This window comes from Typopeltis vanoorti, chromosome 6 (assembly GCF_054136105.1).
Source record: "Typopeltis vanoorti isolate ZY-2024b chromosome 6, IOZ_Tvanoo_1.0, whole genome shotgun sequence".
Taxonomy (NCBI): domain Eukaryota; kingdom Metazoa; phylum Arthropoda; class Arachnida; order Uropygi; family Thelyphonidae; genus Typopeltis; species Typopeltis vanoorti.
This window is the reverse complement of record NC_143554.1, coordinates 131,321,199-131,337,284: the sequence shown is the minus strand read 5'-3', so window position 1 is coordinate 131,337,284 and position 16,086 is coordinate 131,321,199. Positions and strand designations below refer to the sequence as shown.

Here is a 16,086-nt window from a genome sequence, read left to right as displayed (position 1 = left end):
TTCCAAACAGTGTATATGTCACATGCTGCAATGATATAATCCTTGTGTATCTGCATATCCTGAAGAGGTTCTGATCTCAAACTCAATATAACTGAATGCTGCCAATTTGTGCCAAAACAAAAAAACGTTTCCTTACATACTGTGGGTGGTGGACCAAAGGAGTCATTTTTCTATTCAGTGAATACACAATTACATTAAAATCACCTACTTTTGCTTAAGCAAATCTGAGTATGGTATAGTGTTATGAAAGGCATGTTAGATCTAGCTCATTACCTGCAATGTCATGCAAATTATATCATGAATTTTCACTATTATACAATTCCACTTAACATATTAAGCAGAAAATTCTGCAAGAAATAAATTTTATGCAAGTGATATCTGTTAAACCCATAGCAATAAATTCTTGGGTGCAATAGTATCTAATATGTAAATTTCAGAAGAGTAGTTTTGGTTTGGTTTTATGTGCATTCAAATAATACAGTAGCCTCTCTCTTTTTTCTTTTTTTAAAGTATTAATACTATATTTTTTATAATACAAATCAGTTATGCTTATAATGTTCTTGTTTCTTAGTATTAGTATTTGTAGATTAAAAACCGCACAGTTAGCCTAGTGGCTTTGCGCTTCGCAACCATATACCTGGGGAAGGAGTGTCCCAGGTTCGATTCCCGTTATAGACGTGAGGAATTTGAGGATCTTCCTCAGGCATAGCCAAGTTAGCCGGTCTTGGGCGCGGTCAGTAGGGTTTTTTCCGCCAGTTTATCTGGCGTTTTTCATCCCGCAAACAGGCAAACTGGCTCCATGAACATACACCTCTACAGTCAAAAATATATTCCCCCCCCCCAGCGGCAGACCAGGCGACGGGTCAGTTGGGAGTAGTACTAACAAGAAGTCGCATCTAAAAGTAACACGCGGACCCTGCATAGGAAGTGGGTATAACGCGTAGAAGAAGAAGAAGAAGTATTTGTAGATTAAAAAATGAGCAACATAAACATTATATTCAGAAAATTTTAAGATCATACTACTTTCCATTTGGAAATTTTTACGGAAATATGATATATAATGTATATTATATATAAGATACTATATTTATATACATAATGATATGTGTAAATATAAAATTTTTTTCTTCTGAAGCAGGGAAGTAATCAGTCACTTTGGCCTATTTGTTACTGGCAAAGATTATATACCTACAGTCACTCGGCGGTTACTCTACTTTACTGATACTATGCCTCCCACCCTATACTTCTGGTATATCATCTTTTTTTTTTCTTTTTCCCCATCATATTTTACCATCATGTTTACTTCTGGAGAAATCAAAGGAATCAAAAATGATAATGGCAAAAAGAAAACTGAAACTAAAGATGTTTTAGATATCTGGAATAATTACTTTGAAAAACAGCTAAATGAAACAAGCAGTAATAAAACAGGAGAAGAAAATATTCAAAAAGAATACAACAAGAGTATATATCAATACCCAGGAGAGAAAAATGTTATCAAAAGCCTAAAATGTGGAAAGGCAGACAGAGTAGATGATATTTATTTATTTATTATTCGTGACACCTCCAAGGAGTCTGAAGACTCATCGCGGGAGGACACCTACTGTACAACTCTCCATCTCCACTACTACACAGAGCCTCTACTACCAATCACCTAAATCAACGCCATCTACTGCCCACAATCACCACCACAGATAGTATTTTTTGTCTGTAAATTGCGTGTGTTCTGAAGGGTCGATTTGTCTGAATGCGGGATGAAAAAGAGTTTTCGGGAGAGAAAACCCTGCTACCTCTATGAGATCGGCTAACTCACCTTCAATTGAAAAAGTCCATATAAAGATTTCTCTCGTCATGACGAGAATCGAACTTAGGCCTTTTCTAATTGAAGGGCGCAACGTACCGTCGTTCTTCCAATTGCGCTATGGAGGCGCTTAAATATTCTACCAGAAATGCTCAAATATGGAAGTATAAAATTTTTGCAGTGGCTACATAGCATAATTCAGAGGAACTGGTCAGAAGGTCCTAGAAGACAGCTGGGCTATTTCCAGTTAAGCAAGGCCCTTGTTTTCATCAAGGCACCAGGTTTCAATAGCAAAAAGTCAGCTACTGGAAGAGATCCGAACTAAATATCAGCAGAGTTTAGTGCCATCAACATAAGAAGCATCAGTGGTAAAGAAATGGAACTATTAGAAGAATTGGATGAAAGGCATTACCAAAACAAAGAAGAAAAAACAGGTGAAATTTTTATGAGCAACAAATACAAAATGTTGAAGCACTGATGAGGGAAAAGAAGGAGTAGCTATAGTATTCAACACTAAGTATGAGGATAATCTTCTTGAATGGCAGGCAATAAATATCAAGTAGAGTGATGTGGGCAAATATCAGAATAGGAAACTGGACAATGAGACTTATTTGTGCCTATGGTCCAACAGAAGGTCATACACTAAGGAAGAAGTGAAGGAAATTTTTGAGACATCAGAGAAGGCAATTGGCACCAAAAAAAAAAAAAAAAAAAAGGAAAAGTTTGTCCTTGCTGGTGACATACACAGCAGAGCAGGAAATGATAACCTTACATATAGAAATATTTTGGAAAAATTTAGAGAAAACATCAAAGCTAATAACAACGGTAAGTACCTGTTGAATTTCTGTTCAGGACATGGGCTAGTTATTACTAACACCGTGTTCTAACATAAAAATGTGCACAAATTCACATAGAGAGAAGAGGCAAGAAATAAGAAAAGTCCCATTGACTATGTTATTGCTGATAGCAATGTTCTCCCACTAGTTCAGAGAACAAGAATATACAGGGGATTTGAAATTTGAAGTGATCACTATTTAGTGTTAAGCACGATATAATTGAATTTCATACTGAAAAGAAGAGTGTATAAGAAAGTTTTAAAATGAATCAAAGTTGAGCTGAGCAGCTTTCAGAGGTGAACTATGGACTGAAATACACAAACATTATTCAAGAAAAAAAGGAAAGAGGTTGAAAACAAGAACCAAACCTTGGAGATTCATTGGCAAACCCTAAAGAAAATACTGACTGATACAGCCAGAGAGGCATGTGGTGAGGTTGTCTGCAATGATAATAAAATCAGAACTCCATGGTAGACTCAGGAAGTTAAAGAGAGAATTAAGGTAAAGAAAAATGCATATCAAAAGTTCCTGACAAGTAAGTCAGCTTGTGCTTTTAAAAAATACAGAGAAAAATGTAAGAAAGCAAAGCACTATGTAGAACTAGCTAAAGTCATGGTAAGATTTGCATAAGAACACAGAAAATAAATATCAGGAAGGTGGCAAAATATTCAAGACTATTCAAAAAGCTGAGAAATGGGTGAAAGAGCAGTGTAAAAGAAATCAAAGATGATCAAGATGACATGAAAACTGAGGATGAAATGAAACAAATAGTGACAGCATAGTGGTGGAAAATACTCAACAGAAATACAATGCATATCACTATTTGAAGCAGAAAGGTGGAAAGACACCTGGAGTAGATGATATTCAACCAAAAATGCTCAAATATGGAAGATAAAAGTTTTACAATAGCTACCCTGCAGTTAGAAGGCCTGGTCAGAGGGTCGAATTTCGATGACCTGGAGTAGACCTCTCATAGTAACCATCTAAAAAAAAATAAAACTGAACAGGAGAATTACAGAGGGATTTTCCTATCAAGTGTTCATGGTAAGATTTATGCGAGAATACTAAAGAAATAGCTAAGAAAAATTGTGAAAGGGAAGCCTGGAGATGAATAAGCTGGAATCAGTCAAGTAGAGATTGGCAGAATCAATTTTTTACTTTAAGACAAATAGTTGAGAAATCATGGGAATACAAGAAGGATCTGTATTTAAATTTTATAGATCTGGAAAAGGTATATGACATGGTGCCAAGAGAAAAGCTGTTCAAAATGCTACAGTTAAATGGTGTAAATGGGATATTATATTGGTCGATACATAAATTAGCAATTAGAATTGCAGGAGGTACATGAAGATGGTTTGATGAGACAAGGTAGTACATTACCTCCACTTTTATTCATCATTTATATGGATCGCATTATGAACGAAAGTGGTATTAAACCTGATATCTAAATTACAGATGTTCATCTTAGCTCTCTACTTTATACAGATGTTATACTTTTAAATAAATCCAGTACAAGTTTTCAGGATATCCTGGATAAACTGAATAATTGTTATAATAAATCTGGTAAGAAAATCAAAAATAAAAAGACAATGAAAATAGATAGAAATATTGAAAAACATTAACTGAATCCTGAATGGGGAACCTATAGAACAAGTAAACCATTTCAGGATTAGTAAAGCTGGTATGAGAGGAAGTCAGCTGAATAAATTTATATGAAATAAGAAAGAAATAGGTCAAAATACTAAATTAGCTATATACAAGACAGTGTTCAACCCAATTTTTAACTCATGGATCTGAGAGCTAGGTTAGAAATAAAATACTTGATCAAAGACTGAGACCACAGATATGAGAGTTCTGAGAAAGATGAAGGGAGCAAACAGATGGCATCACTGGCAACATATTAAAAATGAGGATATTATGAAAACTTGGCATTGTTAGCATTCAGGAATGTGTTAGTAGAGCTTATTTCAAGTGGTATGTCACTTAAACACAATGGGTGAGAAAAGTCGTGAAAAAGATCCAGAGAAAGATCAAGATCTATTTAGATTGATATAGTAAAAAAATGCCTTAAAAGATCAACATATAATTGGATTTCTATTATTATATTAATTATATTATAATAGATTAAGTTGGAGGAAAATTGTCAATGGGAAATTAATAGTGACGTAACTTTTTCACATAGTTCATAATATCCTGAACATCCCTTGAGGGTACATGTCAAAAATTTGATAATGATGATCAGAAGGTTGAATTCCAAATGACTGGAGTAGAAGTCTCTCTCTCTCATAGTTCCAGATGATTAGAGAAGAGCTCTCTCTCTCATACAGAGGAACTTGTCAAGTGTTCTAGCATAAGGGACTTATGCAAGTGTGCTTGAGAAGAGGCTGAGAAAAACTGTGGAAGAGAAGCATGGAAAAGAATATGCTGAGTTCGGGCTGAATAGAGAATACCATGAATAACACTTACCATAATATATAAAGATTTGTGGATTCTTTTGCTATGTGAATAGCATGCACCATTACATAAATATCAGCTTTTGTTCATCAGCTGATATTTAATTAGTTTTAATTTAATATTTAATTTTTAATTTAATTAATCAAAGAAAGGAAAGTACCATGCTTGCCAGCATATAAGATGCACTTTTTTTCTTTGAAAATAGGTCTGAAAAACAGGGTGCGTCTTATACGCCGATACTCAGTTTTTTACTACTTTCATTTCTGGAAATTTTCTCTGTTCCGAGTTGCATGATTTCTTTCTTGCTTCCTTGCGGTGTGTGAAAGCATTCCAGTTACGTAGAGTTCAGTGGATGCGCTTAAAACTGCTTAAAGGAGTGTTTGTACATGTTCACACAAAAGGCTGGATGGATGGAGGAGGAATGAAGTTATGGATAGCTAAACTGTGGTCTAAGCACCCTGACAGACTTGAAAAAGCCTGCTATTATGGGATCAGTTTCATTTTCACAGAACAGAAGATGTTAAAAATAAACTCAAGGAATTGAAAACTCAGTTAGCAGTAATTCCAGGAGGTCTAACTAGTCAGCTTCAATCTTTAGATGTCTATATTAATAAACCATTTAAGGGATTTATGAAGGAGAAGTGGAGCAGCTAGATGCAGTCTTAAGATTTTGAGGTTACGCCATCAGGAAGAAAGAAGAGGCCTAGCATTTCGCAAGTCTGTGATTGGGTCAAAGCTTCATGGGATGCTGTGAAAACTGACAGTGGTTAAATCATTTAAGAAGTGTGGCATTAGTAAGGCACTGGATGGTACAGAGGACAATTTGTTGTATGAGGACTCAGATTCTGATTTAGAAGAGGTTTCAAGTGTCTCTTCATTTAGCTCTGGAGATGAATTTCTGGGTTTTTGACGAAGAAGATTAAAAGGTGGGTACTTTTTCCTGGTTAGATTAGGTATTTGTTGAAAGTAGACCTACTTATTATTTTATATTTGAAATACTATAAATTCAATATAACATTCAGTGATAAAGTTTTTTCCTAAAAAAATGTGTACAAAAAAGGGGCCGAGTCTTATACGACGGCACATACGGTATATTGCATAAATGAAAAATGTAGATCTTTCTAAGAAATGTATGATATTATATTAAATACTTTGGAATGTTAATCCTTTTCTTTGGTAATCATTTACACAATTATGGATAAAACATAATTAGATGAATCAGTCTGCTTATTGCAATTCTGAATAAGATCTGCACTTATATTTTGTAGATCTCGAAAAGGCATATCACAAAGTGCCTGGAGAAAAGCTTTTCAAAACACTACAGTTATATGGGTAAAATGAAACATTCTTCATAGCAATACACAATCGTTACATAAGCTGAAAGTCAGCAGTTAGAATAGAAGTAAATACAGGAAGATGGTTTAATGTAAAAAGCAGATGAAAGAAAAGGTGCACATTATCTCCACTCTTATTCTTTATCTATATGGATCTCATTATAAAAGAAGGTGGCAATAAACCTGGCATTAGAATTGGAGATATCAAATATCAAATTCAGCTCTTTGCTTTATGCAGATATCATCATCATCAAATTCCTGCCATGTACCGTCAAGGGGTGTACAGGATATGATAGTACTACATGAAAAATTTACATCATTACTCTAACTTCCTATCTACAATTTTCCTCCAAATCAGTCTGTTACTTGTCAAGACTCCAACATTATCAGATCTTATATTCCTATCGTCTAAGGCACTTCGTACCGTATCAATCCACCTATATCTTGGTCTTCCTCTGGATCATTTTCCTGCCAACCTGGCAGAGAACAATTAATTTGCTAATCTTTCCTCGTCCATTCTGTTTAAGTGACCATACCACCTGAGATTAGCTCTGCTAATGCATTCCTGAATGAAGACAATGTCAAGTTCTATCCTAATATCTTTGTTTTTAATATGATATTGCCATTGATGCCATCTGTTCACGCCTCTAATTTTTCTCAGGACTCTCATATCTGCAGTCTCTAGTCTTTGGTCAAGTGTTTTACTTCTGATCCAGCTGTCAGATCCATAAGTTAAAACTGATTTGAACACTGTCTTGTATACAGCTAATTTAGTGTAGCAATTAATTTCTTTCTTATTCCATACGAATTTATTCAATTGACTTCCTAACATACCAGCTTTGTTGATTCTGTTGTCTATTACCATATTTAATTTACCATCTTCACTAAAAATCGTGCCTAAGTAGCTGAAATGTTTTACTTGTCTCACAAGTTCTCCGTTCACAACACAGTTAATATTTTCAATGATTCTGCCTATTTTCATTCTCTTTGTCTTGTTATTGCTAACCTTCATACCAAATATATTACAACAGTTATTGAATTTATTCAGGGAAGCTTGCAGACTTCTAGCGGATATGTTTAGAAGTATAACATCGTCTGCATAAAGCAATGAGCTGAGATTAACATCTACAATTTTGATATCGGGTTTAGTGTACTTTCCTTCATAATCTGATCCATATAGATAACGAATAACAGAGGGGATAATGTACATCTTTGTCTCACACCAGATTTAGCATTAAACCATCTTCTTGTACTTCCTTCAATTCTAACTGCTGACTTACAACTCAAATAAAGACAAAGTATTGGCTTGATATAATGCCCCACTGACACCATATAACCGTAGCATATTGAATAGCTTCTCTATTGGCACCTTGTCATATGAATTTTCCAAATCGACAAAACTTAAATACAGATCTTTGTTATATTCCCATGATTTTTCCACTATTTGTCGTAAAGTGAAGATCTGATCCTGACAGCCTCTATTTGACCTGAATCCAGCTTGTTCTTCACCAAGCTTTTCTTCCACAATTCTTCTCAACCGTTTCTCAAGTATACTTGCATATCTTACCAGGAACATTCAGTAGGGAAATACCTATGTAATTCTCACATTCAGTTTTATTTCCCTTTTTATATATGGATACTATGAGAGCTCTACTCCAACTATCGTGAATTCGTCCCTCTGTCCATGCCTTCTGAACTATGCAGTGCCACTGTAAGACTTTTATACCACCATACTTCAGCATTTCTTGTCGAGTATCAACTACTCCTGCTGTCTTTCCACATTTCAAGCCTTTGATGGCTTTTTCTACTTCAAGTATGGATATGTATTCCTGACTGTATGCCTGTTGAGTGTTTTTTACCACGGTGCTATCACTGCTTGTTTCATTTAGCAATTTTTCAAAGTAATTACTCCATACTTCACAGATATCTTTTTCTCCTGTTTTCATGTCACCTTTATCATCTCTAACTCCTTTCACAGCACTCTTTCCTCCATTCCTAAGCTTCTTCAATAAACTCCAGAATAATTTGCCACTTTCTTGATATTTATTTTCTATATTCTTGCCAAAGTCCTCCCATGACTTTTGTTTAGCTAGTTTCACACAATGTTTAGCTTTCTTACATTTGTCTCTGTATTCTCTAAAAGCACAAGCTGACTTATTTGCCAGGAACTTTTGATATGCTTTCTTCTTTTCCTTCACTGCCTCTTTAACTTACTGTGTCCGCCATGGAGTTCTAATTTTTCTATCCTTGCAGACAACTTCACCACATGCCTATCTGGCTGAATCAATCAGGGTTTTCTTCAAGGCTTGCCACTGAATCTCCAAGGTTTGGTTCCTGTTCTCAAACTCTTTCATTTTTTCCTCTGGTGTCCTGCATCAGGGAGAAAACATCACTATCAACAATAACAGTCAATGAGACTTTTCTTATTCCTTGCCTCTTCTCTCCATGTGAATTTGTGACATTTTTATGTTGGAACATGGTGTTAGTAATAACCAGTCCATGTCCTGAGCAGAAATCCAACAGATATTTGTCATTATTATTCTTAGATACCAATTTATTTCAGCTTTGCTCTTTTCTCCAAATTTTCCCAAAATATTTTTGTATGTCTCACAATCACTTCCTTACTCTGCTATTTAGATCCCCAACAAGGACCAACTTTTCCTTTTTCATTGTGTCGGTTGCTTTTTCTAAAGCCTCAAAAAATTCCTCCACTTCTACCTTAGTAGAACCTTCTGTGGGACCATAGGCACAAATAAGTCTCATTGTCCAGTTCCCCATTCTCATATTTGCCCATATCACTCTACTTGAGACTGCCTGCCATTCAAGAAGATTGGTCTCGTATTTTGTGTTGAATACTATGGCTACTCCTTCTTTTCCTTGATTGTCATTGCCTGAATATAACATTTTGCATTTATTGCTCAGAAAGATCTCACCAGTTTTTGTCTTTTTTGTTTCAATCACCCCTATTAGGTCGATCTGGTACTTATCTAATTCCTCAGCTAGCTCCATTTCTTTGCCATTCAGGCTTCTTATGTTGACAGTACCGATCTTTAACTCTGGTGATGTTAAGTTGGGGTGTTTTTTCAGATTTGTTCTAATAGCTGACTTTTCGCTGTTTGCCGGTTCCCTGGCAAAAATAACGGGGACCTTGTTTAACCAAGCGATGCCCCAGCCGGCATGAAATTTTGTCATGTTGTACCATCATTCTGTATTTTGGTTTAACCAATAAGAATACAATTTGGTCGGCTAAATCCCAAATTGCCAGCCCATCCTTGTTCGTTCAGTATCCAGGTAGATACCCAACAGGGTGCACCACGAGAAGGTGAGGTTTGGACATTAGGTCAGGAGCCCTGGTTGGTTCTCTGCATTCCTTTAAAGGCTATGTGGAGGTCTCCTCTCAGTTATACAGCTTTGACCCTTAAGCACCCCTTATGCAGATATGGTACTCCTAAACAAATTCATTGCAAGACTCCAGGATTCTCAAAATGGTTGTAACAAATTGGGCATGAAAGTCAGTAATAAAAAGACAAAAAAAAAACTATGCAATTAGTTTTTTTGGTACATGGAAAATTTAAGCTGTATTCTCAATGGAGAACCTATTGAACAAAATATTCAGATATTTAGGCACTGGTATGGTGGGAAGCCAAATGAATAAATTTATATGGAATAACAGAGCATTAGACAACACACTTAACTTGTTGTAATATAAGATAGTGTTCAAGCCAATTTTAATTTATGGATCTGAGAGCCAAGTTAGAAATAAAGCACTTGACCAAAGATTAAAAACCACAGACATGAGAATTTTCAAAAAATTAGGGTAGTGAACAGGTGGTATCAATGGCAGAATCATATTAAAAATGAAGATATCAGGAAGAATTTGACACTGTTAGCATTCACAAAAATGTGTGAGCAGAGTTAATCTAAGTTGGTATGGCCATTTAAACAGAATGGGAGAGAAAAGATTAGCTGAACAGGTGTTTGATGCCAAGGTGGTGGGAGAAAGACCCGATATCTAGGTGGATTCATTCAGTCGAAAGTGCTCTAAAAGTATGAAATATTGGAGTATTAACAAATAATATTAGAATAAATTTGTTGAGAGAGATTGGAGACTAGTAATAATGTTAACTTAATCATGTAGTACTGTTATTCAAAGTATCCTGTACATTGCTTGCCTTGAGGATATATATCAGGAAATTGATGATGTTGATGATTTTTTTCTTGATGCCACTTACTGTCATTGCTATAATGTTTCCCCTTTATGTAAAGCTTCCTCTCCTCCCTGAGATAGGGAGGAGAGGTAACTTTACATAAACATTCATGCAGTTCAAATTTCTTTAATTTAAACTTGATGCTTTTCCAACCCTTGAATTTTGAAATAATCACAATCTACTTATATTTTCCTCATAACTAAGTATGTACATTTTTATTTTTTGAACAGACAGCACAGTCTTAAATTTTACTTACCACACAAGAAAAGAAATGTCTAAATTCCTACCTTACAATTTGATCTACAATCATGATTAATATAAGCAGCTGGACCCAACCATAGTTGTGCACAGTTTTTCCTACAAGAATACATAACACTGAAATCATTTTTTCCTGCATGCAGCAGTTCTGCTTCTTCTTCTTCAGTTAGTTCTGCAATACATCCAACCAGATATGGAATTTTTTCATTCTTAAACCTGAAAAAGAAAAGTGCAACTACCCATATTGCAACTGTATATAAATAAAGTCTTATTTATTTCTCAAATATATATGTCAATGCTTTATAATCTTTTTACCTTAAGTACCATACCACTTTTAGACAATATAAATAAGAATTTTGTGATACAATATTTTAAAAAGTAATTTTTTTTTCCACTCTACCACAAAAGATTGTAAACCTATAGTATTAATACTGGAGGTGGACTAAGAATTATTTTATTACTTTTTTTAAAAAAAATGAATGCCTCTAATAAACAGGATGGTGGTCTCATATTGAGTAATGAAATTAAGGAGAGTGGATATGTTAGCCATTTTTGCTAATCAGGATGAGAAATATTTATCAATAAGAATACAACAGACTATGGCAGATAGAGTGTAATAGCCTGGGTTTCTTGCTACCTCAATATCATCTCAAACATCTTTTTTTTCTCTTATGTTTGAACCTACATTTATCAGCAGGCATCCAGCATTCTCTCAATGACTCCAAATCCAAAACACAGCTTTACTAATGGCAGTTTATCCTTCTTTCAATATCATGGAAAAACTGCTGTCATGATTGGGAAGGTACTCAAAAATCCTAGACTCTCTTCAACAAAGAGCAATCAGATTGATTAGTAAGCTTTCATGCTACTGACCTCACTTCATTCCTAGCACACAGATGCTCAAACCTGGATTTTGCTCTGTGTTTTCTATAAATGCTTTTATGAACACAGTTTGCATTGGATTTGCCAACTACTTTCCTTCAAAACCTGTGCAAACTCAAGCAAACAATCAACATTATTCTGTCCACTTCAAACTTATATTATACACAACTACTACTTGAACAACAAATTAAAATGTGTTATTTAAAAATACTACTACTACTGCTATCTGTTCATCCCTATAACTCTATCACAAGGAATAACTTTTCTCCACTAGCAATTCTCAGAAATTAAATTGTGACGATATTTAAAATATTTTGTTAATAATTTTCTGCTTTTCATCTAATTTCAAACTGGGTTGAAATCAGATATGTTTCAGTCTTTAATAGACAGGACTACTAGATTATATACATGTGACCATAATTAAAGAGGAGATATTCAGAGCCCTGTAGCAAAAAATGTACTTGAGGAAATTCAACCAAACTTGTAAGTACACTCTGGAACATGAGGTTTTTATTTACAGAAGATAAAAAAATAGTATAAAATTCTGCCACCAGAGGACATTTGGAGCTGTGGTTCAATATGCCCTCCTTTCAGATGTTCTAAGAACTGCATTCTGTAAATGACATTTTCTACAGAGGAACACAACAGATTTGCATTGATTTGCCTCACATGCTGCGTTATTCCATCTTTCAAGGTTTCTAAATCAGGAACATGTCCTTCATACACTAAGCATTTCAGATGGCCCCACAACCAAATGTAACAGGGGTTGAACAGGCAAACGAGGTTGCCATGTTGTGGGAAATGCATGACAAATCACTCTGTGTTCTGTGAAATGTTTTCGTAACATTTGCTGTACCAGTAATCCAATGTGAGGTGGTGCTTCCTCCTGCATGAATATGGTAGAGTCAAGGCATCTTCGCTTCTGTAGTTGCAGAACAACTTTGTTGTTCTACATCTCTCAATACGTAACAGCAGAGATGGTACAAGTCACTGGTTCTGTCGGGCAAAGTTTCTTCGAAAAAGTGTGAACTGATAATAAATGATGCAGTGAAACCACACCACACTCGGTGAGTATAAAGGGGTCTGATAGAACACGAGGGTTATTCACAGCCCAAGTGCAGTAACTGTGTGAGTTAACACTACCATTCAGATAAAAATGTGGCTCGTTACTCCACAAGATCTTTCATAGCCATGCATCATCTGCCCCATTCTGCATTACCATGAAGCAAAGCTTGAACACGAGAGATCTTGTAGGGGGAAAAACCTTGCCATTTGATGAAGGATTTTCCACACAGTCGAGTATACCATGTCCAGTTGCCTTGATATTTCCTGAGCACTGGTGGACCCTTATGCATTATTCATTCCATGTTCCAGTTGCAACTTTGTCAACTTGTCGAGGAATAATCCATTTGCACCTTCAGCCTGGCCTCACTGCTAAAGATCCACTATTTTTCAAATTGCAAAATCATTTTTCTAAGATTTGTTATTGTCAATGGACCTTTTCTCTTATCCTTCAAATCCGGAATTCTCAAAGCACGGCATTAGCGTTACTGCATTATTGATAGTAAAGCTTACCTAGCAATGCACATTCCAGTAAGGTGAGATCCACAGCATTTCAGTCTTATCAGAATAACATGAATTCATTTCAGTTCCTTGCATCCATCAACTTGTCAGTTGATAGATTTCAAGATGATGATTTCATCTTCATCAATGTGTAATTTCTTGCCATTTTTTTGTCTACTGACAATGAAGTCATTTGGTGGGAAATTTATTTATATCATGAAGGTTTGAGCTTTTACCACTTGTAATAACAAACTTAAAATAGCATTGGTTCTATGTAACTAAAGCCAAGACTTTTTCATTATAAGCACATCATTTCATTATAGTGGTGTTTGCTAAAGTGCATGTACTGTAACTAGACTTCACAGAAACACAATTAATGCTATGATAGGACAATTACCATATTTTTCGGACCATAAGACGTCGACTGAAAATTGGGGTGCGTCGTATGGTCCGAAGGTAACATTAAAATATGAATCTTTACACTATACCGAAGCTGTTAGCGAAGTTCAATTACTGGCGCAATATGTTAATAAAATTAGTAAGTACGCCACTGAAGGTAGGTAACTAAGTTATCTTGTTGCATGTGGGTGAATCACCGATTTAGAACGTCAATAGTCATTAGTGTGTAAACATACATGCTTTTGTACAGTTCATTTGAATTATTTTTTTATAAGTTGTTAAAATTTTTATCTTAAAATTAGAAAAAATGAGTGTAAAACAAAAAAGACTTTTATATAACGTGAGCTATAAATTAAATGTGATAAATTATGCAAAACAATATGGAAACAAAGCAGCAGAAAGACATTTTGGTCCACCACACCACCAACAGAAAAAATGGTTTGTGAGTGGAGAAAACAAGAGGAACAATTAAAACTGCTATGTAAACACAAGAAACCATTCTGTTCACACCCAGAAAAATGGCCAGAATTAGAAGTATAAATGAAAAATTGGGTAACAAATCATCGAAACATGGGAATATCTGTTTCTATGAAAATGATAATTTTTGAAGCGAAACGATGGGCAACTGCTAATGGAATTTTAGATTTTACCAGATCACCGTCTTGGTGCTTTAGATTTATGAAAAGACACGGGTTATGCATGCGTACAAAAACCACTCTAGCCCAAAAAATGCTGGCTGTGACTATGAAACTAAAATTATAGAATTCCATAGATTTGTCATATCAGTGAGAAGGAAATTTAACTTTGAGCTTAATAAATTGCGAACATGGATGAAGTGCCTCTAACTTTTGATGTTCCTTCAAATCGGACAGTAGATTCAAAAGGCACCAAATCAATAGTGATCAAAACAACAGGTCACAAAAAAACTCACTACACTGTAATTTTAGCTTGTTGCGCAGACAGAACGAAACTATCCCCCATGTTAATCTTTAAGAGAAAAACGTTACCGAGAGATTAAAATTCCTCATGGCATTATTATCCATGTTCAAGATAAAGGCTGGATGGACAAAACAGGAATGAAATTATTGATAGAAAAGATATGGGCAAAATGTCCAGGTGCGTTGTTTAAAAAACCTGTGATGTCAGTGTGGGATCAATTCAGAGTGCATAAAACAGAATCAACCAAGAAGCTTCTAAAAGAAATGAATACAGAATTAGCTGTCATTCCTGGAGGCCTTACAAGTCAATTACAACCCTTGGATGGATCTATTAATAAACCATTCAAAAATTTTATGCGGGAAGAGTGGAACAAATGGATGGCAAAGCCAAATCACGATGTCACAGCAACAGGACATATGAAATGGCCAACAATTTCAGAAGTATGTACGTACCTGGGTGAAAATTTCATGGGAAGCTGTGAAAGAAGAGATGATTATAAAGTCGTTTAAGAAATGCGGGATAAGTAATGCGATGGATGGTACTGAAGATGACACAGTTCTTGAAGGGAGTGACAACAATAGTTCAGACGAAAGTAATACGAACAGTGACATTAACGAGACGAGTGATAGTACTGAGAGTGAAGATTAACTGAATATATGTAATATAAATGACTGTAACAATAAATAAAAATTTAAGTAAGAATTTGTAAATATCTTTATATAATAAAATATTTTTTTCTAAAAATTCTCTCATAAATTTGGTGCGACTTATCGTCTGAAAAATACGGTAATTCTATCTGTACTGTCCTATATCTGTGTCAATTGTATGTATTCTCTGGTAGGGTTTGTGTGTCTTGTGAGATTAAACCCAGGTTTCTTGAAGCAAAAATTCTAGCATTTCCATATATGAAACTGGCTAATTCAATTTTAGTAGAAACCATCTTATAAAGATCTTCACATCCTATATGGGATTCAAACTCAGGTCTTTCCAACCAAAAGTCATCACTATTATCTGGTTCCAAGAGAAAACACTGAAAAGGAAAATTACTTCTGGAAATCAAAATAGGTAAAAGGATCATTTGGATGTTAAGAAGCTCACTGACAAGCAGGGATAAAGAAATTATTATACCTCTTTATAACATCTTCACAACTATATCTGGACTATTGTACACAGATTTGGTCACCTTAGTTTCTTGGGAATGTGGAAAATGGTAAAGAAGATTCAGAAACAGTGGCCAAAATGATGGATATATCTGCTTCTTGTTTGCAGAGTGCTCCTCCCTGTGATGATAAAATGAAGGTTGATGAGTTGCAAATTTTAGTTGATAGGTGGGAAAAGAGAAAATATGATAGAAACATAAATATTTATATGAAGAGAGAGATATGAAAGACATTGTGCAAATGATGGTGTGATCC

General features: G+C 35.1%; 1 protein-coding gene across 2 annotated transcripts in view; it reads right to left on the bottom strand.

Moving 5' to 3' along the window:
• The window catches only part of LOC150105951 (uncharacterized), a 138,633-nt gene that overhangs the window by 50,432 nt on the left and 72,115 nt on the right, over nt 1–16,086 (bottom strand). Inside the window, exons 1-2 of one of the 2 annotated variants that reach the window (XM_090394441.1) lie at nt 15,800–15,904; nt 10,918–11,104 (exon numbers count right to left, since the gene is read on the bottom strand). In XM_090394441.1, the coding sequence (XP_090250567.1) occupies nt 10,918–11,001 (84 nt within the window). In that variant the 5' untranslated portion in view covers nt 11,002–11,104; nt 15,800–15,904. Of the gene's footprint in view, nt 1–10,917; nt 11,105–15,799; nt 15,905–16,086 lie in introns of those variants that run through there. The other variant, XM_090394440.1, reaches the window with a different exon arrangement.